This window comes from Hirundo rustica, chromosome 6 (genome assembly GCF_015227805.2).
Source record: "Hirundo rustica isolate bHirRus1 chromosome 6, bHirRus1.pri.v3, whole genome shotgun sequence".
NCBI classification, from domain to species: domain Eukaryota; kingdom Metazoa; phylum Chordata; class Aves; order Passeriformes; family Hirundinidae; genus Hirundo; species Hirundo rustica.
In genome coordinates, this window is record NC_053455.1 from 15,492,447 (window position 1) to 15,517,498 (window position 25,052).

At 38.0% G+C, this 25,052-nt stretch overlaps 1 protein-coding gene across 10 annotated transcripts in view; it reads right to left on the bottom strand.

The window, feature by feature from the left end:
- UNC79 (unc-79 homolog, NALCN channel complex subunit) overlaps positions 1-25,052 on the bottom strand; it is a 115,648-nt gene that overhangs the window by 16,977 nt on the left and 73,619 nt on the right. For 9 of the 10 annotated variants that reach the window (XM_040067869.2, XM_040067866.2, XM_040067862.2 and 6 more), the window contains 12 exons: positions 24,357-24,473; positions 22,205-22,288; positions 20,428-20,530; positions 18,546-18,686; positions 14,596-14,634; positions 13,516-13,628; positions 13,346-13,431; positions 12,347-12,520; positions 10,694-10,762; positions 9,966-10,076; positions 4,407-4,511; positions 751-828 (listed from right to left, as the gene is read on the bottom strand). In XM_040067869.2, coding sequence (XP_039923803.1) covers positions 751-828; positions 4,407-4,511; positions 9,966-10,076; positions 10,694-10,762; positions 12,347-12,520; positions 13,346-13,431; positions 13,516-13,628; positions 14,596-14,634; positions 18,546-18,686; positions 20,428-20,530; positions 22,205-22,288; positions 24,357-24,473 — 1,220 coding nt within the window. The remainder of the gene's footprint in view (positions 1-750; positions 829-4,406; positions 4,512-9,965; positions 10,077-10,693; positions 10,763-12,346; positions 12,521-13,345; positions 13,432-13,515; positions 13,629-14,595; positions 14,635-18,545; positions 18,687-20,427; positions 20,531-22,204; positions 22,289-24,356; positions 24,474-25,052) is intronic. The other variant, XM_040067864.2, reaches the window with a different exon arrangement.

Below are 25,052 nucleotides of genomic sequence, written 5' to 3' on the forward strand. Positions count from 1 at the left end.
ATATCCTGTTGGGAGGAAAGGTATTATTAAAGATTAGCATTTTAAAAAATCACGCACTTCAGAAGATACATGGGAAAGATCCTATTAAGTCATCCCTAAAGCTGACACACACATAGGGAAACAAGTTTTCCTCACTCAGCTTGTGAAGCAATCCTCGGCTAACCCTCTTCCATCTGCTTGGGTACTCAGTCATGTGTGTCATGTGTCAAGACCTCCCATTGTGTTACTTCCTCCCATATTCACCAGGTGCATATTCAGTGCCTGGGCAATTAGGAGTACTTGTAATTTAGCTACACTCATCAGCAGGATATAGGTGAATGACTTACACATTACTAGAAAAATACCATTAACTCCAATCTTTAATCAGATAATCTTTTGTGAGAATGGAGGCAATGGCTTGCACTTTCCATCCTGCTACCATTTTTTTGATGCATTCAGCTGGTCTGCTCCCCACTGAGAATTGCAGATCTTTGATTTGACTTTTTGAGCACAGGCTCCACTGAAGTCAATTACATGACTACAGGTTATCAGTGAAAACAAGGGAAGCAACATCAAATTCAGAACTTTTCCACCATTAGTAAAAAGGATGAAGCATCTCAACCTCTGCCTGTAATACATCTTGCCAATCAGAGGAGAAATGAAAAGGAAAGAGCATTAAAATGAAGCAAAGCAAGCTGAATAAGATGTATTAAAAAAAAAAAAAAAATCAGAACAACAGAACTAAGAAATGGACTTTGCTTCAATACTTACTCCAGGCATTGAGGCAATCATCTGTTTATGTAGGATTGTTGATTCAGCTAGTTTTGTTCCAGCATCTGCACAAACAAACTAAGAAGAAATTAAAGGCAAGTTATTTTTTAATTATTTTTGAGGAACCTGAAGACACTAATAATTTATTCATTACTTCATTAAAATCAGTTCAGATCTTTTCTTGCTTTTATTCAAGGAAATTTGCCTTTAGAGATCTCTTTTTTTATAAACAACCTACTTAACTCACCATTATAAATGAGATAATTTTATTGAAAAAAAATCTGACTTTAATGTGCTTAATTAACATATATGCTATGCACGAGCAATTTGAAGAATATTGTGCAACAAATCAGATTTTCTTTATGAAAAAAAAAAAGTTGCTATTTCTTGCATTTATCAAATGTTCCTCTTCCATTATAGAGTGAAACAGGAGAGAGAATAAGGCAGGATGCCATATTCTTCACTGTGATATTATAACATGTTCACTGAAGTTCTACAATGATGAATTATATAAAGAGTTTTGAAGTTGACAACATACTAGTATGGTGTGGTATAACTGCTGCACAATACTACATAAACAAGCTGTTTCTGAGAGATGGTCATTGCATGCTATTGCAGTAGCATATCTCTCATTGCTTTTCTCATGCTTTTATTTTACCTTTTTCCTTGTTTCCCAATCCCTTGACCTAAAATCTCCAATGCCCACATCATTCATACATTAAACTTGCTAATGCTGTTATGTAATCATTATAAACTTCAATAATGCATTGGACACCCTGCAAATGATTTGGTTGTTCCTACAACAATGTCCTAACATTGTCTCTGCACTTGAGCAAGTTTTTTTGTTTGGTTTGGTTTTTGACTGCTCCTCATGAAAGTATTTCAAAATATCCTTTACAACCCTAGAATTTACTCTTACACTTCTACAAGCTTTACAACAAAACAGATCAGATACATTGAATCTTAGAGACTGACTGCACAAGTAAATTCTAGAGACACCGGTATAATTTGAAGTCAATGGAATTCCTGAAGATATGTGATGATGAAATGTGAGCAGGAGAGAAGTACTGGGAAACAAAATGCTGTGAAGAAGCAGTTCCTATGGAAACCCATGGAACAGCAGCATGTACATGATGGCTTTCATTTGCTAGGACAAATCAAGGAGACAGTCTTTCCGTACCCTTTATCATCCAGGACACCTAAGCAAAGATTGGAGTGATCTGGTTAAAAATTCTCATTCTTTGCAAAGTGGGATAAAGTTAACTCTCATCTTAGCCTTAATGTCAGCAATGACACTGATGGCACCATGTAATCTGGATAAATGTGGGTGTCAAATGTACCTTTCTAGGAACTCCTTTGTTAGTCAGCCCACGACTGATCTATCATTAAATCAAAGTGCTCCTAGCTCCTTTGTTATCTGGAACATTTTGACAGAATCTCTGTATTCTGTGTGCACTGTCTGTATGGAATCTTACATACAGGCTAACATGTCCATGAAGGCATAACTGTTGGAAATTAAAACCATTTCTATTTGGTGCTGTGTTAACTCTGCTATGGCTTTTTTCATTCAAAAGCATACAGTATGAATTAATATCGTAGTGGTTTTGTGTGGTAAAGAGGTGAACCAATCCCTTCATTCTATTAATGGCACCAGAGATAATTTAAAAATAAGAGACAAATGCATTTTTACTGGCAGATTTCTTAAATTACAGTGGTGATTAGGATGGGCTTAGTGGTTACTATGGTATTGCAATTCCAGAGGCTGTTGAGTGATTCAGACCACATACTACTGACAGCTGCCAATTTGCACAGTCAATGGGAGAAGCAGTCATCATGCCTCCAAGTAGGCATCTCTGGCAGATGGTGTGAATACAACCCCTATTCTTCACCACTGACTGCATAAAAACAGAAGCTGGCTGCTTTGGATAGCAGGAAATATGAATCACTTCATCAGCCTCTGAAAGAGAGACATCATAAAAGACATTTATATCCACATTAGATGCTGTTGTGTTAGGTATGAATACATCCCAAAGTGAATACAGCATATGGAAACAGTGCTAGGAGGAAAATCCAGGCAATTACCATTTTATCTTTATGAGATAAAGGTAATGTAAGAGAGAGTTTTGATTACTGGGTCTCTCAGGCAATTGACTCAATATGAAGGACAAGTGTAAATCAGTTAAGCCCCACTGCCAAATATGACATGGCCTGTTTGCATTCTCAAATGACAAATTCAAGAAGGACTAGACTAGGGGACTGTAATGCTTTGGGGTGGACACAAAACTGAACTATAGGAGTAATGCAGAATAATTTCTTTATTCTATAATACAGGGAAAGTCAGTTCAAGTCAACAAAAATCAATGTCCATGGTATCAAGGTGCATCACTGCAGTTGTAAAACAGAAAGAGGTTGGTGATTGTTATTTGATGGTATTGCCTGGGACTGAAAAAAATAAGTTTGGGTTTAATAATAATTTTAAAAAAAAAAAAAAAAAGACAGACTTGTGCTTTTTAACTTAAATGGATTTTTAAAAACAACCTTTAACCATGAAAAGAAAAAAAAACCTCACGTGTTAGTCTTCCCTTCCCAGCTTCTTCCCCTAACACTGATGGCATAATAATTGTTTTCAGAGTTATCCTAACTGCTATATAATTTCATTTGTCTGTATTATTATTATTTTGTCTGTATTATTCAATTGGCTATCACTTACTTACTATGAGTAATGTACCAGTACTCAAAAGAAATTGAGTCCATAGTAAGCTACATGAAGCTTTGACCCACAATGGGAAGGGAAAGAGTGAATGGAGCTGTGATGCTGGGAGCATTATGAGGGATCTGTGTAATAAACACCTCACCTGGACCTTTTGAAGTGCTGTTATGTTGGTCCCCCATAATTTTAAGTTTCTAAATTTAAGTTCCTTACATATCATTATCTCATTGTAAACAATGAGAGCCCACTACCTGTGATTACATTTGATGGACTTCAGCAAATGGTTTTGGTGGGACAGGCTTGCGATGCCAAACTGCGCCACACTTCCCTTATTGGAGGCAGAAGTTTTCACAAGTCTGTATCTCATTTCCTCATATTTTTCAGTGGTAGCTTGACCCCACAGAATGAAAGCAGCAGAAATATTGTCAATGTATCCTTTGCTAAAAAACTACAGGAAACAAAATGGCCGACAGGAACTGGAGAAAAACTTACTGCCAGAAACTGAGTTGTGACCCACTCAACTAGGACCCCCTCCCACACAAGCTGATGACAAGGGTTTGAGGCTAGGATATGAAGAGAAGGCAGCACCAGGGGCAGCTGCCCCAACAGGACATGATATAAAACTCAATGGACTCAACCCTTATGGGTCCCTTCCAAATCATGATATATTCTGTGATCTTCAATACATCAGCAGTGATGCACAGGTCATTATCATTATGTGAAATTTGGATTCCATATTTAGTTTCTTAAATTTTAATGTAGGAGCCTTAATGTATGCACCAATGCATACAAATGCAACTGGGTTTGGATTTAAAAAGCTCTTGCTTCCCCAGACATTGCTGGTACTTTCTGTAACCATGTTGGACTTAGCTCTTCAGCCTCTGCCCTACTCCCAAACCTGGGCAAGACAGGAACAGTGTGAGAATTCCATCAGAATTTTCTGTACCTGCACCAACAGCAGCAGATTCATGTCTGGTAAGGGTGACTTTAACTTGAGCGCTTGCAGTAACTCCAATATAACACAGCGTGTCAAGTAGAATTTGTCCCTTTCCTGCAACAAAAAATCACAGAATTATGAATGTCCTGAAATTCACTGACAGCAACTAGTAAAACTTAAAGATACTTTTTATCTAAGTCTGAGAATAACAAAGTTAGAGAAATGTACTGGTTTCTACTGTCTAAAGAAAAAGCCAATATCACTCATAATTTATATAATTCTACAGACTTAATTGAACAGACATCAATGAAGATAGTTATTTCTCTCTGATGGTTTCAAATCTTGAAACCATCAAAGAAAAACTTTGATTATATTCAAGATTTAGTATTTCACACATGAAATACAGATAGATTTTATAAAACAGTTATAAAGCCCAGGCATGTAAACATAGCTTTCATTAAGTAGTCCCATGAAAAAAGGAAAGCAGGAAGGACTGACAAAGAACAAGATTGCTAGAGTATTTAGCATTATTCTTCCACGGAACCTGCCAAAAACAGTTTACATTTCACCATACTCCTTTTCTGTTGTTATTCCCCTTTAAAAAAATAGTGCCTCCAGTACAGCTGCTTGGACCATCTATTTCCACTCATTAGACTGGCAGTACTTTTCCACTTCCACGATAAAAACAGTCTTGGCTACAGCTGCTACAACAGAAAAACTTTAAAACATGGGGGAAATCAGCCAGTGCAGATTAGAACACGGAAGTCTAAGAATAGAGTTGTAGGGCTGAGTCAGCAAGGAGGTTCAAGAGATAAGATGGGCTTGTTATACATTTTACTTTGACATTCTCCAACTTTAGACGACAAGATAAAAACATGAAACTAATCTATAACCTGCTACTGACTACAGCGACTCAAGAATTTTGATAAGCAGGAGCACCATGCTCTATCTCAGACAATCATCAGAGATGAAATGAATTGTCTAATAATGAGAGTATATTCAAAGTGTGCTTAAAATCTAAAACCTAGCATCCTCTATCTTGTAAAGCCCATGAACTTGCCTGCTTACTTAAGCGTGTGAAAATTTCTACTCAGTCAGGGCCTCAGTTTCTCCATAAAATCTGTAAAATGGGATCATTTGTTTCTTCCTCAAAGAAGTTTTATGAGCTAATTAGGAGAGACAATTTGAAGGCCACCTCCAGCTGCACAGAGGAGAAGCTGAAAGTCAGAGTGAGCTTTTGTTGCAGCAGACCAAGCAGTCACCAGGGTTCCTCTTCAGAGAACTGATGTCCCCACAGTACCTGTGTGGCATACTGTCAAAGAAAGCTTGCAGGAATAGAGCATGTCTCCCACAGCACCCACACATCTTTGAATGAAAAGAGATTTTAAATATCAAGACGATTTGAGAGAAGGTACCAAGACAACTGAATGGAATGCATTTCATGGAAGTTATGATGACTGTGAATCAAGAGACCATATTTCAAGCTCCTAGTTTCCCCCTCGATTACATGGAGTGTTCAAACAGATAACACATTTAGAAGACAGAATGGGTCCCAAACTGCAGTCCCTGTCCTTGTCTGACTATATTGCTGCAGGCTAGGCAGATAAACTTGCAGGAAGCTAACACTCCAGAATCAGCTGTATTGTGAAACCGTTACTTGAGGGGACAAGTATTCAAAAGTCACACATTTCACATGCATGAGTGGTGCTCTGATAAAAAATATACATTATAAGAATATCCAGGAGAGGTCAGATGGGAACGAATGTCTTCAGTAAGTTACCTCCAACAAGGCCATAAGCAGAAGCAAATGCAAGAATAAGAACAAGGCAAGCATGTATAATTTCACCAACTATTTTCAGTTCAGGGAACTTCTGAGCTCAGTGTGGTTTCGTATAATTCAAAGCTCTCAATGTATTTCTCTTCCACATAACTGTCCATTGACCTCTGGGACTCATGCCAACCTTTAGCACAAATGATACTTGGCAAAGAGTCACATGCTGTTGAAGAATCACTTCCCTCTACTTGCTTTGTCTAGTTCCTATGAACTTAGTATGTTCTTTGCACTAGAAAGGAATGAAATTACCCATCCCTATCTGGATCACTTGTGACCTTGCAGACCTCTCTCACATTCCCATCAGCTGCTGCTCTTTCAGACAGAAGAGCCGTGACTTAGTTGCTCAGTATGTGGAACTCCAACCGTTGGATCATTCTTCCTGTCATTACCTGAACTGTCCCTGAAACTACGACATTCTGAGAGAACCAGTAGGGTGCATAATACCCATGGTGTAAACCAGTCCTGATTACTTGGTAGAATTCCCCAGGAAGAGTGTCCTTTCCCTCATTCCCACCATCTCAAGCCCTCTCAGACCTGAGACACGGACTATGCAGTGCCACACTCAAGTCAGTTGACAATAACATCCCCCTAAAGAGTGGAGCAGAAGTTCCTATTGGTAACCCAGTCCAGTAGCCTGCACATACTGAAAAAGAAGGAAGACATAATTCTTCCACAACCGTTCAGCTATTTTACATACCAACATCTATGCTATGAAGGATATAATTGGGCCATAATAAATTGCTTTGTCAGAACACAGGAAAGAAAGCACAGTGTCCATGCATCCCAGCTTTTCTTGGCTTTAGGGATAATACAACAGCTAACTGCCTCTTTCTCAAAGAAGTCTCCTGTCTCACAGTCTAAACTCTTAAAGTTTGTTAAGCACATGCAATGAAGAGAGATTGAGCAAAATCAGGCAAAATGGTTTCTTGACATCTGACCTCTTGCTTCCTGCACTGTACATCAGGAGTGATGGCGTATAAGTCAACAGCCCAGAGTATCATTCCTATCCAAGTCTACTTATTCCTATCATCCTGATGGTGATAAATATGTATAAACTTTACATTCTGCCACAAAGCCATTGTTTCTTGAGAATAACACCCAGGGGAGCCACATGTAAAAATCGTACCAGAAGTGTCAAGAACACACTACTTCAGCCACTGTTCAGCCAAATTGACTCTCTCAAATGTCCAGACATCCATATAGAAAACAGCTTTACAACCTTCAAATTGTGACTAACCACAAGGCAATATGTAGAACATGAAACTACTGAAGTTCTAGTAGTACCTCAGGGTCCAAACTCAGTAATAAGAGTAAATTTGGATCTTTAATGGAGATTGTTATCCTCCAAGTAATCCAGTATAAGCAAAAATCTTTATTTTATCACTGCTGCTACTACAGTAATTAAAAATACTGAAGACCCACCTCTTAATATTTAAAAAAATTAGTCATAAAATCATGCGGCGTTAAAATCATTTCTTTAGTAAGGGACAAGAAGACACTAGCAAAAGGCTAAGTTTAGGTTCAAGCTTCTGCAGCTGTGAGAGATAAGAATGCCAGAAAGTGTCCATTTAGGACCTTAAGGCACTTGAAAGGAAAACTAAAGATAAGAAGATTACAATCCACAGAAGAGATGTTACTCTCAACTGAGAATTCCAAAGGCACTGAAAAAACCAAATTGCTGACCTGGAACAGAAACTCAGACAAGGAAATATCAGATTGACGTGAGTCTTCAGGCTCCAAGACAAGAGAAACTCAGATATTCCTGCCACAGGGTATTAGGAAAACATTGGAGTAAAAAAAGATTTGGAGTGGTTGTACTGCACTGACCTCTACAAAGTGCATGCCAGAGTAGCTTGCTCTTTGAAAAGACAAGAATCCTCCACAGCTTAGCTGAAACTTGGTGTTTCGTTCCAGTCAGCACACTCAAAATTGCAAAACAAGCAATTACATTTGAATAGTTTCAATGCTCACAATTATATTCCTTCTGGAATTCACTTGTATGTGAGCCTCTACCACAGCACTCTTATTAACCTACAGTGATTTCCACTGTAGAGAAACACAGACATCATAACTGATTTGGTGTTTTTTCTAACAGCAGTCATTAATTTGACATTTCTAAGGCAAAACTACAGTAAGCTTTCAGAAATATAATGTAATGTGGAGTTCCACTAAATTAACTATTTTGTGGCTACACAAATGCAGAACATTCAGTAAGGCTTCCATTTCTGGGTCATCAGGTTGCATTAAACTAAATGAAGAAGATTTTACCAAGCACTGTAATCCAAGCTTCCTGGGTGTAATTAAGTACTCACTATATTAATAGAACAATCAACCAGGAAGCATGCAAGAAACATGTGTGGGTTTTCTAATACCATGGTTTCAACTACATTTTTCTGAAACTGCAGAGCCTGACGAAAGTGAAAAATTTCCTGTAGTTCACAATTTGCTTTAGCAGGTATATGAAACACTCTGATAAGATCACAAATGCAAGAGGGGTATCTTTGCTTCAGTTTTAAATGAGGCTTTTCTGTTTCAATGAAAAAAACCACTATTAGGCTTCAAGCTAACATTTTACTCGCTTTGCCTTGCCCAAACCCTTAACTATACATATAATTCAAAATAATTCCAAAAGCTAGGCAATCTCTTCTGTATTCAGGATTATTCCATTGCATAAACACTTCTCTTTCAAATGAGACAAAAAGCTAGAACTTGCTTGCTGTGATTAAACAGTTAATTTCTATTTAATGTTTCAAACCACTACATTTTCTAAAAATGGTTCTTATTTTCTTGTGGTGCAGTTTTCCTGTGAGAGTGTCACTGCTTTTATCATTTCTTCTTCACTGTTTGTACAGTGATATTTTAAGTCTTAACAAGACTCAAGCAAAGCATGTTCCAGTTGTACATTATCAAAAGAGAAAATCATGTAGCTACTTATGACAGAATGTTTCCTGAGGATTATTTACTCTTCTGGCAAACGTATCAAGAATGGAAAACTGTGCACGGTAGTGGTGAAGGCAACATTTTTGCTCAATACCTTGACAATCTATGTAATGGAGTATGTATGACCTTAGGTGCAATTGCATTTTTATTAAACTTCTCACTGACAGCTACAAAAACCAAGTAATGACTGTTATTTGTACACCACAGCTTTCATCCAGGAATCTTTAAAACTTTTTAGAAGTGTACATATACTGTTTTCTTTTTTACATAGCAACAGCACGCCTGACAAAGGAAAATATCCAATACAGAATGGACAGGATCTAAGATGGAAAGCTCCTAACTTGGAGTCTTCCATTTTACTTAGCTGTCTACTCCCTACCCTCACAGCTGTCCTCTCAAAAGGCACTACCAGGAATATTTAAATTTTTACTCACAAGTTACATGGCTGAAGTTGTGCACTAGGAAAGATATGACTGTATAGACATTTTAAGTGATGCACGAATACCAGGTATCTTCTCAACATGAGAAAAAAAGTCCAAGTCCCAAAATCACATCAAAATAGTTTTCTGAGCACCATTTGCAGCAGGTTCTCATCATTCAGTGTCTTTACTGTGAATGTAAAACTCGGCATTTTTAAAAGGCATTGAACCATGATGACCACTTGATTAACATTAAAACTGTTGTCATGCCTGAAGCTTGACACTGACTCCATCTTTACTTCCAAACTAGTTGTAGGAAGCACGACTTTGTCCTATTTTCACTTGTCCCTAAAAAAGATACAGTGTCATTGTTACCTTTGTGAAGGCTCGGTAGCACAAACCACACAGTTCCACCAGGTAGGCCAGAGTGAAGACAGCATTCTGAATTACAAAACTTAGTAATTTTGAAAAAGGTTCCAGAAGACTCTGCAATGACATGTGTTACAGAAATCAATAACTCGTTGCCCAAAAAAGCAGAGCAGCATTCCGACTCTGAAAGGCTTGAATGGAACAGCATTATTTTTAGCTCAGAGGCTATCTTCCTGGGATTCACACTGTTTTGGTCAAACAGCTGTATCATATACCTTCATGCTTCTTTCGGAAATTAGAAACAAAAAGTTAGAAAATAGTTTCACTTGTGACACAGTGTTTATAAGAGATTCTGTAGAGTTTATGCTGGAAAACCTCACTGACTTCAGTGGAATTGTACTGGAAAATGTCTAAAAAAGCTCATCACTCTTTTTTTTTTTTTTTCCCCTCTTTTTTTTTTTTTTTTTTTAGGAAAAAAATAGAGGAGAGAATAAAAAAAGAGAACTTCAAATCTTTAAGAAGACATACATTCACACCCACACAAGAATGTAATTCTACCCCCATTTTACTGTAACCTAGATTCCAAAGCTCTTATCATTTTCCAAACAGTATTGGACAGTACAATTATATGCTTACATATAATACTTTCCTAGCCAGGGGATATGAACACATGCATACAATTGCACAGGCTGGCTAAATTTGAGGTAATAGAATTTTGTCTTCTTAGAACTTACCCTGGTGGCACTAGTGGTAGGTATCTTCAACAAGCAAATCATGATTCTTAAACTAGAGTCTAAAGAACACTGAGTATAGTTGAAGGCAGAAAAGAAAAAGAAAAGAAGTTAGTATCTTTCTGTGTACATATCTTGCTTATAGTGGTAGCAGTTATGACTAACTTACAAGTGAAGTCTGAAAAATAATCCCTGGTGATTGATTTTTAACTTTTTCTCTAAACTGGCTTATTCTTCAACACAAACATATCCCAATCATACCCCTTCAGTGGTAACATGCCGCAGCATAGGTGCCCACCATCTACCTTATTTTATATTTCTGTGCTTGTCCTGGACTATGATATTTTCCCTAGCATCTCAAGACATCTCTCAACCTGTAACATTGGCAGCAGCTGTTTCAGATTCCTTAAGTTGTTCCTTATGATGTAATCTTTATTTCAAGTAAATCACACAGGTTACAGTACTGAATGGACTTTTCAGGATCAATCCATTGTCTTGCCTCACCCCTGCTGTAAACACCTAGAATATCAAAGGGTCCCCTATGACCCTAAAGAAAACAACAGGAGATTGAAAGTTCAGGAGAAAGCAACTGCTTTACTTGTATCACTAATAATACCTTCCATGAATAGAAAGGAAATCAGAGTAGACACTCCACCTAAAGGTTCCATGAATGGTGGATTAGCAGTTGGAACCACTAGGATCCAATTAATTTCTTCCTATTTATTTCAGTTACGTAAGACACAGCAGATTGGGGTGGCTAGTACACAGAAGCAAAGGTTATTGCCTGTTTGGCTTAGTAAGTACTAAAGTATAATGCCATAATTTACCAAAATCTAAAGAGGTTTCAAGATCTGACTATTGCATAATAGTGCCAAGGAATTTAATATCATTCATGTAGCCAGTTGGTGACAACTAATTTAGAAGACAATGTTATCAGTCAGATTTAGATTTTGGATCCCTCAGCCCATATGGAACAACACTGCTTTGTATAGAAGAAATTACCACTGGGTTCATTCATACCACAGGAAACAGAGTAAGTGCATGAGGATTCTGTTTAATTTACGGGAGTTTACTGGAAAGACTCAAAAGTTTTTACTGTATTTGCTGAAATATATACACCAGGATATAAGATCCTGCTGTATGACCTCTGAGCATTCAGAAATCAGAGCCCAGAGCTTCTGAATTCAGTTTCTGTAACAACATTCTATTACAAGCAGAGCTATAAACTGGCTAAGTCCCAAGTTCCAATAGTCTCAGTTCTCTCTGCCTGACTACTGTGTACTTTTAGCAAATTAAATAGGTGGTGCTGCTCTTCTTAAGAGTTAAAAACAGTTAAAAACAGATGGATTTTCATTGTCTAAATACTGACTTTCTCAAACACAGCATTCTAATCCGACTGAGACAGGGCATAGAAAATGCATAGGAAAAATGCCAAGAAAGAAGTGAAAAGTACCCTGGCCAGAGTTGGTGCTGTTACCCACAGAACACTTAATTAAAGGGGTGGACCAGAGACACAATATATCCAGTCCTCTGGAAACATTAGCTGAATCATCGGGAAACATTCACAACCCACTCTGACAGGTTATCCACAGTTCTTGCACAGTTTCAATACATCCTGACCAAGTCCAGCTTGTTTCAGATGTCCACACACCCTACCTTAAGAGGCAAAACACATGGGAGTTTAGTCAGAAAGGTCTGGAACTGGTTACTAATGGTGGTCCAGAGGTTGCTGGGGGAATCCATCGGCAAGGCTTCCATAAAGGCAGCAATGTTTTCCAAACAGCGCAGCATCGCACCCCCTGCCGGCAAATTCTTTTTGTTGTTTAAACCCTGGGAAACAAAACGAGAACCGTGAACAATCATACACACGCAGAAATGGACCCTGACATGGTATTTGGAAGTGCTGAGGTTAATTTGTTGGGACCAAGTACTGCATATTTTTTCTATAATACTAATGATAGTGTTGTGCTGGGGATTTGAGCTATTTGTGTGAAAGTTAGTCTAACAGTTCCTAAGTACTGACCAAAAGATTTTGAGCCAAAATGTTATAAGCAGGGCTCTAACTCATAATCTGCTTAGACTGGCATGGCAGTAGAAAAAACCAAAGTCAAAGTGTTCAGCAGCAGATTTTTCATGTTTTCCTTTAGACAGTTTTAAAGAAGATATATTCATTAACGTTCTGTAAACCATGTATGCTTTTGTGGCTTGTGTCCTAGGGTGAGGCCCGGAAAGACAAGGAGCAGTTTTAAAGCGATACCAACATCTATGTATGAGGCAATTGCAATGTTCTTGGAAGAGAAGTGACTAGTTCTAGCAGGAGGAAAAATGGTACAGTAGAAATAAACCAGCTGCATAGAAGGCAGTCAGTCAAAGGCAGGCAATAGATTTCTGGAATACTTAAGAGAAACTGTCATCAGATAAAATGAAGAGGGAGAACTGAGATGTATGAGTAGAAATGCTCCTGAAAACAAAAAATAGTCCTTGGGGAAGGAATGGGACACACTACCTGTGGTGAGGAGAGCCTCATTACTTCCAGGGAGGACAAAACAAAAAATCAGTGTTTTTGATGAAATAAGTTTGAACTCGAATGAGGAGAAATGACCCTGATAATGCTAATAAAAGTACCATCACTTCCACAGCCAATTGTCAACGTACCTCTAACAGCTGGCTCAGAGCAGCAATGGAACTCAGCTCACTGAAGTCCATCAGAGACGTGGCTAAGGTCCGTAAAAAGCTTCCATCTGAAATTTGAATGACATTTTTGCACTGGCTGTTCATACAGAGGAAACTGAGGGTCAGAAATGCTCTCAGGTATTGCACATTACCTTTAATAATGCTCTGGAAGAGCTGAGGGAAGATGCCATTGGGAGCCAGCTGGTGGAACACACAACGGAGGAACTGCTTGGCCACACCTGCAGCATTTCCAGGGATCATCATGCTGAAAATGAAGAGAAGAGAAGAGAAAAGAAGAAAAAAATTGCATTGCAGTGCAGATTAGACACTTGTCATAGCTGACTACATGGAGAAAAAAAGGATGATGCTATTCTTTTTAATTATGGAAGTGTTCAGTTATGAGTGAGGCACTCAAAAACGGAAGTGTCCTGATCCTGAAAAAAAGTACAGCATGTTAATTTTATGACTTGAGCTCAACTATGAATAGATAAAAAAAATACATACACATATTTCAAGTATTTGTCCCAATAAATAGCTATATTTTTCCTGATTCTCCACGTAGTTTTATTTGTGAGTCATCTGAATTTGAAATATTATCTTGCTCTCACCTTGTGCATTTCAATGACACAGAATAAGATTACTGGCTTACAACAAAACGCATGAACAACAGGTAAGCAAAAACATTATAATATTCATTTGCCCCTTGCAGTTTCCTTCAAAAGATGAAGTACTCCCTAATCATTCATAAATGAGTGGTTTAATTTTAAAAGCCCAAGTATTATCTATTTACTCACAAATTGCACATCTTAACACGCTTTACAGCTTCACAAAATGAATTTATCCTGTTCAGCATCTGATTTACATAATGAGGCATCACTACCAGGGATTCTCCATGGCCAAGGATGATTCACTTGATTGAATGTATGGAGAGAGTTTATCAAGACAAATACTGAACACGGAACCAGTTAGAAAAAGCTGCACTGAAATTGTGAAGACCAAACAGCATCTGAACCTGATTTTTTCCAGCTTTAACATATATAATTATGGGCTCGTGTTCATCTCCAGAAAACAAAGGATATGTGAAAAAAAGCGGAAAATGCAGTTTTTCCCTTTAACTCACAAATTTTAAATAACATTTTTTTAAGGTTAAATTTATTTGATTTCAGTGTCAAGGAAGATGATGCTTTAGACTGCTTGTTTCACCTTTGTCAAGGTATCCTTTGCTAACGTACCTTTCTGCTTGATTAGAAAAACTGGTACTTGATGCCAACCTGGAATAAAAATAAAAAAAGAAATTTAAGCTCATATGCTTTTTTTGTGTGTGTATGTTTCATTTTTAAGTAAGACAATAAAGTACCGTTTTAAACAAATAATACACACAAATTTTAGAGAACATTTAAAATGTTATCATAAAGATCTTCTGAAGAGTGCCTAAATTCAGAAAAATTATGTTTGCATGGTATAAACTCTATTCAGTCTTGCAGTCTCACTAACGCTCAACTGCTCTAAAGATAAATCTTGCCTCCCTCTAGCAGCACAAAGATAATGAGGTAATATTTTTGCCCTACAGCATATCATGGATAATTAATTTTTTTAGAGAGAAAATAAGTTTTCCAGAAGCTGCCTACTGACTGAATTGTTTCAGATTAATGCAGCAACACAGACTAAGAAAAAATTCTTTGCTTGGCCATCTCAATTGAGGCTTCTAGTTTCAGATAAACTAAATAACCTATTTATTTCACCTAAATAACTAGCCTAATTTCAAACCCACTATTTACCTACAAGCTCTTCCAAAGTCAGATGAAAACTACGGTATTCTCAAAAACCAGGTCATTTATTTTAGTGTCTAAATATAGACTTTATGGCCAAATATGGGCATTTGGTGGCGAGTAAAATCATGCAATTCAATATGCAGCACAAATAAATGAATAGAATCAGGGCTTACATTATCAAAGCAAAACACCTTTAATACCAAAAAATATTAGAAAGCTGTACACTGTAAAGCCAATATAAAAACAGACACTGGAAGCATCCCATATATACAAAACACTATAACAATTTTACTTTAATCTGCTGGAAAGCAGTATTTCAGATGGTAAAAGTTGATAAGTCTAAGGGAAAAGTTCATAGAGCTACATTATTTTGTATCTAATCTTCAGTGGGGGTTTTTTGATTCATGATCCTTCTATCCTGGACTTAGCTGTTGCTCATCTTTGGTCACCTCCTGTTCTGAAGACAGTTTCCTCTCTAATCAACACAGTAAAATCCAAAAAGGACCCTAAGGCAGCCATTCAACAGCGTGAACCAAAATTATGGCGACTTTAATGAATTATGCATGACAGGCTGGGGACACAGCACACTTCCAACAATGCAATAATCTCAAATTTGATGATGCAGGAGATTAAAGGTAATATTATCTTCAGTTGTTCTGGCATAAATCAGAAAAACACATTAGAGATCCTGACTCCAGTATCATTAAGAGGAATCCATACTAAAATACAACATATTATTTCTGATGTGCAAAGCTAATTCTGGGTGAGAACAGTCTGAAGCTGTTGTCAAGCAATACAGGCTTTTATTCTGGAATATCTGTAGCATCAGCTTACATTTAGGCACACAAGGATTTCTGCAGAATGCAGCGAGACCAATCACATGCCCAATGGACGATACCTGTTTTCAAAAATCTACTGGAGCACAGAAACACAGTGTAAAATCCTTTTTCTAAAAGAAATCAAAGTCTAATTTTGGGTTTTCTTCTGCTTTTGAATGTGATAACGCAAGAGTGGGTTTTGTGACAAACAAAACACTAGGTTTCTAACTTTGGAAAAATTTGACCTGACATGAACTACAATAAACATTTGGGAACATCGGAAACTTTTTGAAATGTACAGTCTGTATATATTTATCATTACTACTGTAAATATTTTATTGCACAAATGCCATGAACTCTCATCATTACCTCCACTTTGCAGACCACAAAGCAGAACAGGAAATAGATGTGTCTGAATCTGTACATGTTAGGAACAGAAGTTAAGCTTTTCACAGCTCCTCACTAACTCAAGTCTAAATGTAACTTTCAAACAAAGCTTTAATCCTTGGAAAGCTAAATCTCAGTGGAAATCAGTTAAATAACAATCACCAAGTCAAAAAGCTTGACTCAGGAACCAGATCATAAACTTAAATGTCAGAGTCTTGGAAACACTTCAAGCTTTAATTGTCAGTAACTTGAATCCAGAATTTTTTTCCCTTCTGAAAATCCCAACAGCTGCCTACCTGTGCCTGTGGGTACCCAAAAAACTTTCAAAAATCTTTCCGTGTGTCGTCTAGGTATTCTGAAAGACTTTGGACTTCCTAACTCCTTATTTCCTCTTCTATGCATGAAAGTAGTAGCTCGATTTGTAAGCTCCACTTGACGAAAGAGCAAGGTGTATATATGAGGCACCTGAATGCCTCTCTGCTTATATATACTACTGATTTTGCATATTTTTGAAGTAATTCCTTTGTGGGGAGCCTCTTATTGGACCTAGAATTTGCCAGAAATTGCAACCAGCAGGAACAAGACAGGACGTTTACCCGGAATATCCCATGTTGCACTGTCATCTGCTGCTCTAGAACAATCAGCTATCGGACTCTAAAGATGCAGCATTTCCTCCTCAAAACACAGAAGAATGCAGCCCACTTAACCCTCCTTCCCTGATAATTCATCTTCCAAATTATTTACTCTCTGTGGCTGTAGTACTGCTGTATTTACAAGAGTCACACAGAATGTGCAGCATCCATCTGAGCAGAAACTTTGCCTCCATCTGAGTTAATTAGCAGTGACAGCAGGGAACTGCAGCCTTGCAATTAATGGAAACGGAGGACTCGAGCTGCTGTGTGGAAATGGAATTGGGAGGTAGTAGAGAAGCAGGGCTGTGGAGAGCCATGCCCCTAGAGAAGCCACAGTCAAGCAATTTGAACTTCAGTCACCAAAAAGAACATGGAGGAGGAGAGCTGTGCAACGTTTCTGCATGTCTAGTGCTACTCAGAAATTTATTCTGGAACACTCCATCACATCCATCTCACCTCAGAGGCAAGAAGTTGTGGAAGTGGCCGAGACAGCAGCCACACATAATTCAATGGTAATGGTACACTTTAATTATCCCATGCACAGTGGGCAGAAGTAACAGAAAAATAATAGCAGCAAATGTTCAAGAATTTCTCAGAGACAATTTCATACAGCAGCTGGTTTGGAAGCCCTTATAAGGCAATGCAAACTTTCACCTAGCATGCAAAATATGGTTGAAGAGACTGGAGAGTATCAGGTATGTTAATGAATGATCATATCTAGGAGTCAACACCCCTCCAGGAGCAAAGTTCAGAAAAGCTGACCACACTTCTGCATAACTTCTAAAGCAGAAACCACATAAAAGTGAAAAATTCTGTCAAACCAGTAACAAGGGGGAGCCAAGAGAATTTTTCTAAGATGCACAGAAGCTCTTTATGAACATTATACTGGAAATGCAGGGCCAAGGTACTCTAGTTGTTAAGAAAGACTTCAAGAGAGCAGATGAAAATAAGGTAAGGGAGGTTTTTGGAAGAGAGAAGGCTTCTTTCAAAAAGATGAAGTCCTGTCTCAAATGAAAGCAGAAGAGCAGAAAAGAGCATAAATTCTGACAAATGGGGTATAAAAAACCACCAGGAGGGAGGAAAAAAAAAACAAACAAAAAAAACCCCAAACAGTTTTAGGAGCAACTAGCAGGAGGAATAAAAACTAACATTTTCTAACTAAATTTTCTTTTCTTTCAAGAACCAAGATTAAGAAGCACACCAATTGCTGCACCAGTTGCTGTTCAGGTAATAAACAGGGTAGTAAAAAAATAAGGGTACTGTAGAAAATCTGAATTTATTCTTGACATCACTGCTTACAGCAGGACAAACTGAGGAGATTCCTGAGCTGGAATTTCCCTTTGGAGGGTAAAAAGGGAGAACATCAAAGGAGCTGGCAAAAATTGAACTTACAGTGGAAGAAACTACAGAAGAAATTTATAAAATTATGAGTTACAAAGACACAAGACAGAACCAGATGTTATTTACTTAAGAGTTTTAAAAAATACACCTTTGTATACTGAAGTTTATGTGAACTTCATACAGGTACAAAATTCTTTCAACTTCACTGGAGAGAGGAAAGTCCTGAATTTACCTTCCTACAGACTGCATGATGTCCAGCAGCAGGGGAGCAGCCAAGTCTGGACTGAGATGAATGAAGGTTGAGAGCACAACGATGGCCAGGCCTAATGTTTCCTCATCATATTCTTCCAGAACAGCCCCACAGTCATGGCACCTGCAAGGAAGTTTTTAATCCTGATGTTAACAAGTTTCAAACAAAGCATTACTACACATAGAACTGTGTATAATTATGTCTTTTTAAAGTATTATTACTTAGTACATTCTGTTCCACATTTATTTAGAAAGATAATGTAATTCTATAATTAGTAACATTCCGTAGTTTTCAAACATTAATAAAACTTCTCACTAGCAACACCGCCTGTTTCTTTAGTGACAAATGAAAGAGGGCCACAGGGCAGGCCTTGTTTTGAGTCCTTCATTGGTAATTGTGCTCCAGCTCCCTGGACTGCATCAGTTTGCACTATCCAAGAGAAATCCGCAGCGGTGAAGACTGGCCTCAGCAACGCGAGCGCAGCCCGTTTGTGCAGCTTGGGCTAAGTCCCAGGCACCATAGACACAAACAATGACACTCACTGATGATCTTAAAGAGATGGAACAATTTCACATTGCCCTTCCTGTCAGTCATGAATTATGAATAACAAATTATACAATTAGAAAACAATGATCTGATTGGTTCCCACAGCAGTTACAGCTATTAAGAAATAAATGAAAAGACCTCTCGGGGGCACAGAACCTTAGATTTCAGAAAAGTCTCCTTTCCCAGGGCAGATTTGCAGCTGAGTCATTTATCCTTCCTGAAATGCTCAAAGACAACTGATGAAGGTCTGAAGGGGCTCCAAAATGTCAAATTATAAAGGGGATGTCAGATTTTGGAGAGATGAGAAAGGCTTTCACAACCTATGAAAAAGGCAAACCAATGTGGGAAATTGGCTTATCTCAGCCTAGTAAGAAGGCTAGCTTAATTTGATCCATGAGTTGCTAATGACTCCAACAGATTGTGAGATTTTAACTTCATGGGATTGAACAGGCAATTTTCTTGCCTTTTTTACCGAACATAAAGAAAATATGCCAACAAAGTCACGGAAGTCAAGCTCAGCTGGTCTGTATGTTAATAGGTAGTGGTTGAGCTTTGGGGAAATGGCCAAGGGAAGTGACACAGACCAGACTGACTTTGGGGTGTTTCACTTTGTCACACAATAAAGTCCACCAGCAGTCTCAGCCTGCACAATGGCCCTGTCTTTCTGCAGTGATCATCCCTGCATGTCTGTCTGTCTACTGGACTGAGCACACAGAGGAACTTGTGGTTTCTCTTCCCAAGTTTAGAACAAATCAATGCATAGCTCTCTGCTGACTGCTTTACTACTCTATTAAATGAATACACTTCTGTTTAACATTCCCTTTACAGGCATTTTAACCAAACAATAGAGGTTGGCAAAAGCTTTGAGGATCAGTGAGTATCAGCATTAAAAAAGCTATGTAGATTACAAATGATGACACATCAACAGCTACTGATTTCAACAGAAACCCAAAGAAATTTTTAAATGGAACCTCTCTCATCTTCCCCCTAAGACAAAAGAGGTTTTTGATGCATCACAAGGAACCCTTGATTTAAAGCAAGATGGAAAGCTCTTCCCCAGCCCTCTGTGCACATGCAATAGCCTGAGTCATCATTTCACCTGTGCACAATCATCCGGATGCTACTGAATTGAAAACACATCTTGCTAGCAGTGTTTAGAAAATCTTTATCTTGGGGCTAAAAAAAACCAAAGACAAACCAACAACTTAGCACGGAGATAAAGGATAGAACGGACTCTGTATTTGCATCAAGTATATCTATACTTGACATAGTTGAAGTTCAGCTAGTTCTTTGAAAGGAGAGAAAAAAACCCACTTACTTGTCAGTCATCAGAATGGGCTGGTCATCAGCAAATTCTTCTGGTGCAGGTACAAACATACTGACTATACTCGGTGCTGACAGCAAACTAGATTTTGTAGCACCTTAAGGCAATTAGGAAAAGAATTTAAAAAAAGGAAAGAATCGTCAAGCAGAAATCCAAAATGCTTGATAAGCAGACTTCTAAAGAATATCCACAATGACTTTACTGTCCCTAGAAATAAGAAATAAATTGTGTCTATAAAAAGACATATAAGCACATTCTTTGCTTCTACCAGATTATTCCAATTACCTAAAACTATCAATTAAAAATAGATAAATCCCTGGGGAAAAAAGATAACATAAACCAAAAATTCCAGGAAATTGGACGCAATTGTATCTACTAGGTAGAGAAGATGATTCTACAGTTGCTACAAGACTGGACATCAGAAGACTTGCAGTGTCCCCCCATACATTTGGGAATTGACTTCCCATGGTTCTCAGTTACAGGAAGAAGGAATCAAGTTCACATGTCTCAACAGCAGGTCATCAATCTATTCATACTATCCCTAAGAGAGTCACAGGAGATAAACCAGGAAAGGACAGGGAGAAGAAACAATTCATAAGGAACTGAGAATATTAGAGGGCTGATCACCAGAAATGCTTTCCACAGAAAATTTTCAAAAGTATCTTTATTCTTCAAAGCTGAGTTGTTCAGCTGAGAGCACAACCCACTGCGGTCATGCCAACATATGGGGCTCCCTTTGCCCTTGGCACTTTTTGTGCACCTAATTTCTGATAAATGCTTATTTTACTAGGAAAAGTTAGGCATTATAGAAGATCAAAATTCTTCTCAAAGAACTCCAAATTCTTCTCCAGAACTTCTCCAAGTTCTGCTTTCCCAAATTACAGTTTAAGCAATCCATTGCCAATTTTCTTTCTGGTTGCTTCAATCTATAGATTCAGATTTAATATTAACATTAGCCTGCTCTGGTAATATTTAACTATGGAAACAGGAGGAAGCTTCTCTATGTGGGGTTTAGATGGAATTCATTATGACATAATCCTGGTTACTGCAGGAAAAGCAAATTTAACATCAGCTCACAGGCAAAGTAAGCTAAGAAGCTCCCCCAATTTCTGAACTCAAAGTAAGTGGAGTGAAATGAGAATAAGGCAGGTTTTAAACAACCATTTTATGAAGCATGGAAGGAAACATTATTTTACATCCATAGTTCAGAACTTTATAATTGCTCCCTAAGGTTTTATTGGATATGAGCAGACACTTCAAGGCTAGAATACTCCAGTGATGTAGAACAACATCTAGAATGCAGGGGATAGGTATAGAATTCATAGACAGGTTTTTCTTCCCCTCTCAGATGCATGAAGATCCATCTGCCATAACTTTGGAAGTTTCATTCACATTCTCTAGATACAAGTTCCACTGCAGCACACAAATGCTAACAGCCGTCATAATGCATGTTACAATGTTGGAATAAGATTTAACTACTCAAAAATGTCCTCTCTTGTGCAATAAACAGTAGGAAAAAAACATGATTTAGGCAAAGAAAGTAGGTCAGTGCCCCACTGCAGGGCTGTAAGAGAGTCTGGATGTATTTCAGCTGTGGGGGAGGAGAGTTTATACAGAAATGAGATTCAGCCACTCTCTGCATACTTTCTGCAGGACAGTTGAGGGCTTTAACAGCTGAACAGAACACAAAATTCAGCACCATTTTGTATTAACCATGAAATCTTCCTGGTAGTCTTGGCAGAGGACCAGGTCAAACAAATGCTGAACTAACCTCTGATTCTCAGTGGTGGTCCCTCCAAATCTGGGTTTAGGCAAACAGGGACATTGCACAGCCTCTTTCCATGCTGTATCTGCTCTGTGAATAAAGAAAGAACTTCAGTCTCCAGAACCACAAGTCCAGCACCTGTAACCAGTCAACAGCACCACAAGTCTTAAACAGTTAAAACAAGAGAAAGATAAACAAAACTGCTATAGGGAAAAAAAAAAAAAAAAAAGAAAAAAAAAAGAAAAAAAAAAAGTTTATTTTTTAAGCATAGAAAAGAAGGGGGAAGAAAGATCAAAGAAGCCCATACAGGAGAAAGGACACAGATAACCTCTAATAATAAAGAAGGCATTTTAGACAAGTCATTAAACAGGAAAGGAAGTGCTAACCACGAAGATTCTACAAGTTACAGAATATCTGAGCCACAAAAAGAGAAAGAAACAAGTGTTTAGAAATACCAAGATACTAGAAGATATAGTTTGTACTGACAGAAACCAGGCACAAAACTTTTTTTTTTTTTTTTTACAAGACAGCAAGCTTGGGAAAAGAGTGGTTTGAAATAAGAATGGAAGAGACACAACAATAAAAAATAAATTAATAAAGCATGCATGTACCAAACACATCATATATTTATGTGGGATGAGACTACTTCCTAGCTGGTATGCATGAGTATAATGAGTCTTAAAATTGTGGTGTGACATTGAAATGAAAAACTGTCACAGAGTCAGCATTTGACCTGAAAAAAACAAAACAAAACAAAACCCACAAAAACAAACAAACAAACAAACAAACCACTGTCCAAATAAAAGTTCTACTCTGAATCTAGTGGTTGAGCAAGAGACTGAGAGGTGCAAAGCTTTCCAGAAAAGAGCATTTCATTTTGCCTCTCCGTGCTTGAAGGCCTTTAGCTGAACCGAATATTGGAGGGAAAAGTCATCGATGTTGTGAAGAAAGCTACTAGATTTGGAACAAGATTAACTAGACAGAGATTCAGAACTCAGAGATTCTGAGCTTTGAGTATTGACCTGTTCATTTTGAACACAGGCTAAGTACTCCTTGCAGAACAAAGGCAATAACTTTTAAATCTCTAAAACTCTGCCTGAGAGATGAGGTGATCCAGCTAAGTCTCTTCAACAAATAAACTTACCTGCTGATAGGACAAACCCCCCATTGTTACCACTGGCACATTCTGACCTTTATGATTTAAGGGTCTCATGCTGAGCATGCTATTCAGCAGACTGGAATAGAAAGGATAATCCTCAACTATGCACCATATCTTTAGCCCCTCTTCAGCAACACAACTTAGTTTGATGGAAACTTGATGCTGAAGACAAAATTAACCAAAAATTTCAACTCAGCTGTCGAGGGCTGATGGTAAGATATTCATTCAGCATGCTAAGTTCCATATAATATTTTAAGCATTCCTTCTCTAGATGCATCTGGATCTGCTGATAAATTTCTGAGAAGCACAATTTTGTAATGTCACTAACATCAAAATGGGCACTAAAATATCTAGCATTTTTGATAAACCAGAATTAATTTATTGTTTAGTGATATCTGCTATGAATTTGTTATAACTGAAAGTGTTTTACAGAAGGAAAAAAAAATAAAATGAGTAGCAAGTAAATTACATGCTTAATTCAGTTTTCATTGCTTTGCATTCATATTTAAAGGAGAAAAAACAGTGAGTAAACAGAAACTTCAGGTGTTCAGTATGAGTTGGTAAAAACTTCTTTAAAGAGAAACAAAACCGGCTGGTATAAGGCACAACTCTGTGGTGTACCAACACCATTGTAAACACACACACAAATGAATGTTTCCATGCACCAAGGATGAAATCCTATACCTAATGGATTCAAGAGTGATACTTCCATTTCTTTCAATGAGACCAGGAAATAATCTGAATAATATGCACAATTAAAGAGACAACACTGTACCAGAGGGTCTACCTCCCAAATATGTAACTATTCCAACTCTTACTAGGTGATAATCTTGTACTCTCTATAAAGATTCACTTTAGACTTGATACTGATCACTTATCTGCAATGGTAGAATAGAAATACTCTCTTTTTTTTTTTCTTTTCTTTTCTTTTTTTAAAGTGGATTGTTACACAGTAATTGGTTTAGGAAATAGAAATAAAGAACAATAAATGCAGCTCACCAGTATCCCAAGTGCTGATATTGTGGGGAGCACTAGACTGGTGTTCCAGCTGCCTCTTCATTAGCTGGTTCATTGTCAGAGCTCCCAAAGAGCCTCTTTTCATTTGTCTGAACTGAGCTGCAAGTCAGAAATGCAAAAGGATTTCAGGAGCTCAGACAACATTTAGAACTACTCTCATTTCCTGATCTTACAAGCCAGCATGATATAAATACTGAAATGACAATGATGGCTTGCTCTAAGGATCTTGCTCAAGTCAGTATGCACCTTTCATACAACTATCCAGGGTACAATTCTGGCCCCAGTGCCATCAGTCAGAAGAGACTTTGATTCACTGTGTCAACTGTCAGTGCCTTTTTGCTTCCAAACATTATGAAAGCTCATCAAAAGACTTGGTGTCTGTGAAGTGTTAAAATACTGCCCCAAAACTCCCATGCTGAGAGGCAATAAATGTACACACTTGACTCTCACTCACATACAGCATACCGAAGAAGGAAACCCAGTCTCCTCCCAGCAAAGCATGGAGCACTGCTGTGTCCATGCTGACCTTAGAAAAACAAATTCACTGACACTGTGTACCACTAGCATCCTTCATGGGTGGCAGGACCTGAACTCGCCCCCTACATACCCACCCCTCAGGCAGAACACCTGCACATTCTGCTGGAGTGGGAAGCCAGCAGCCTTTGAAGATGAGACCCT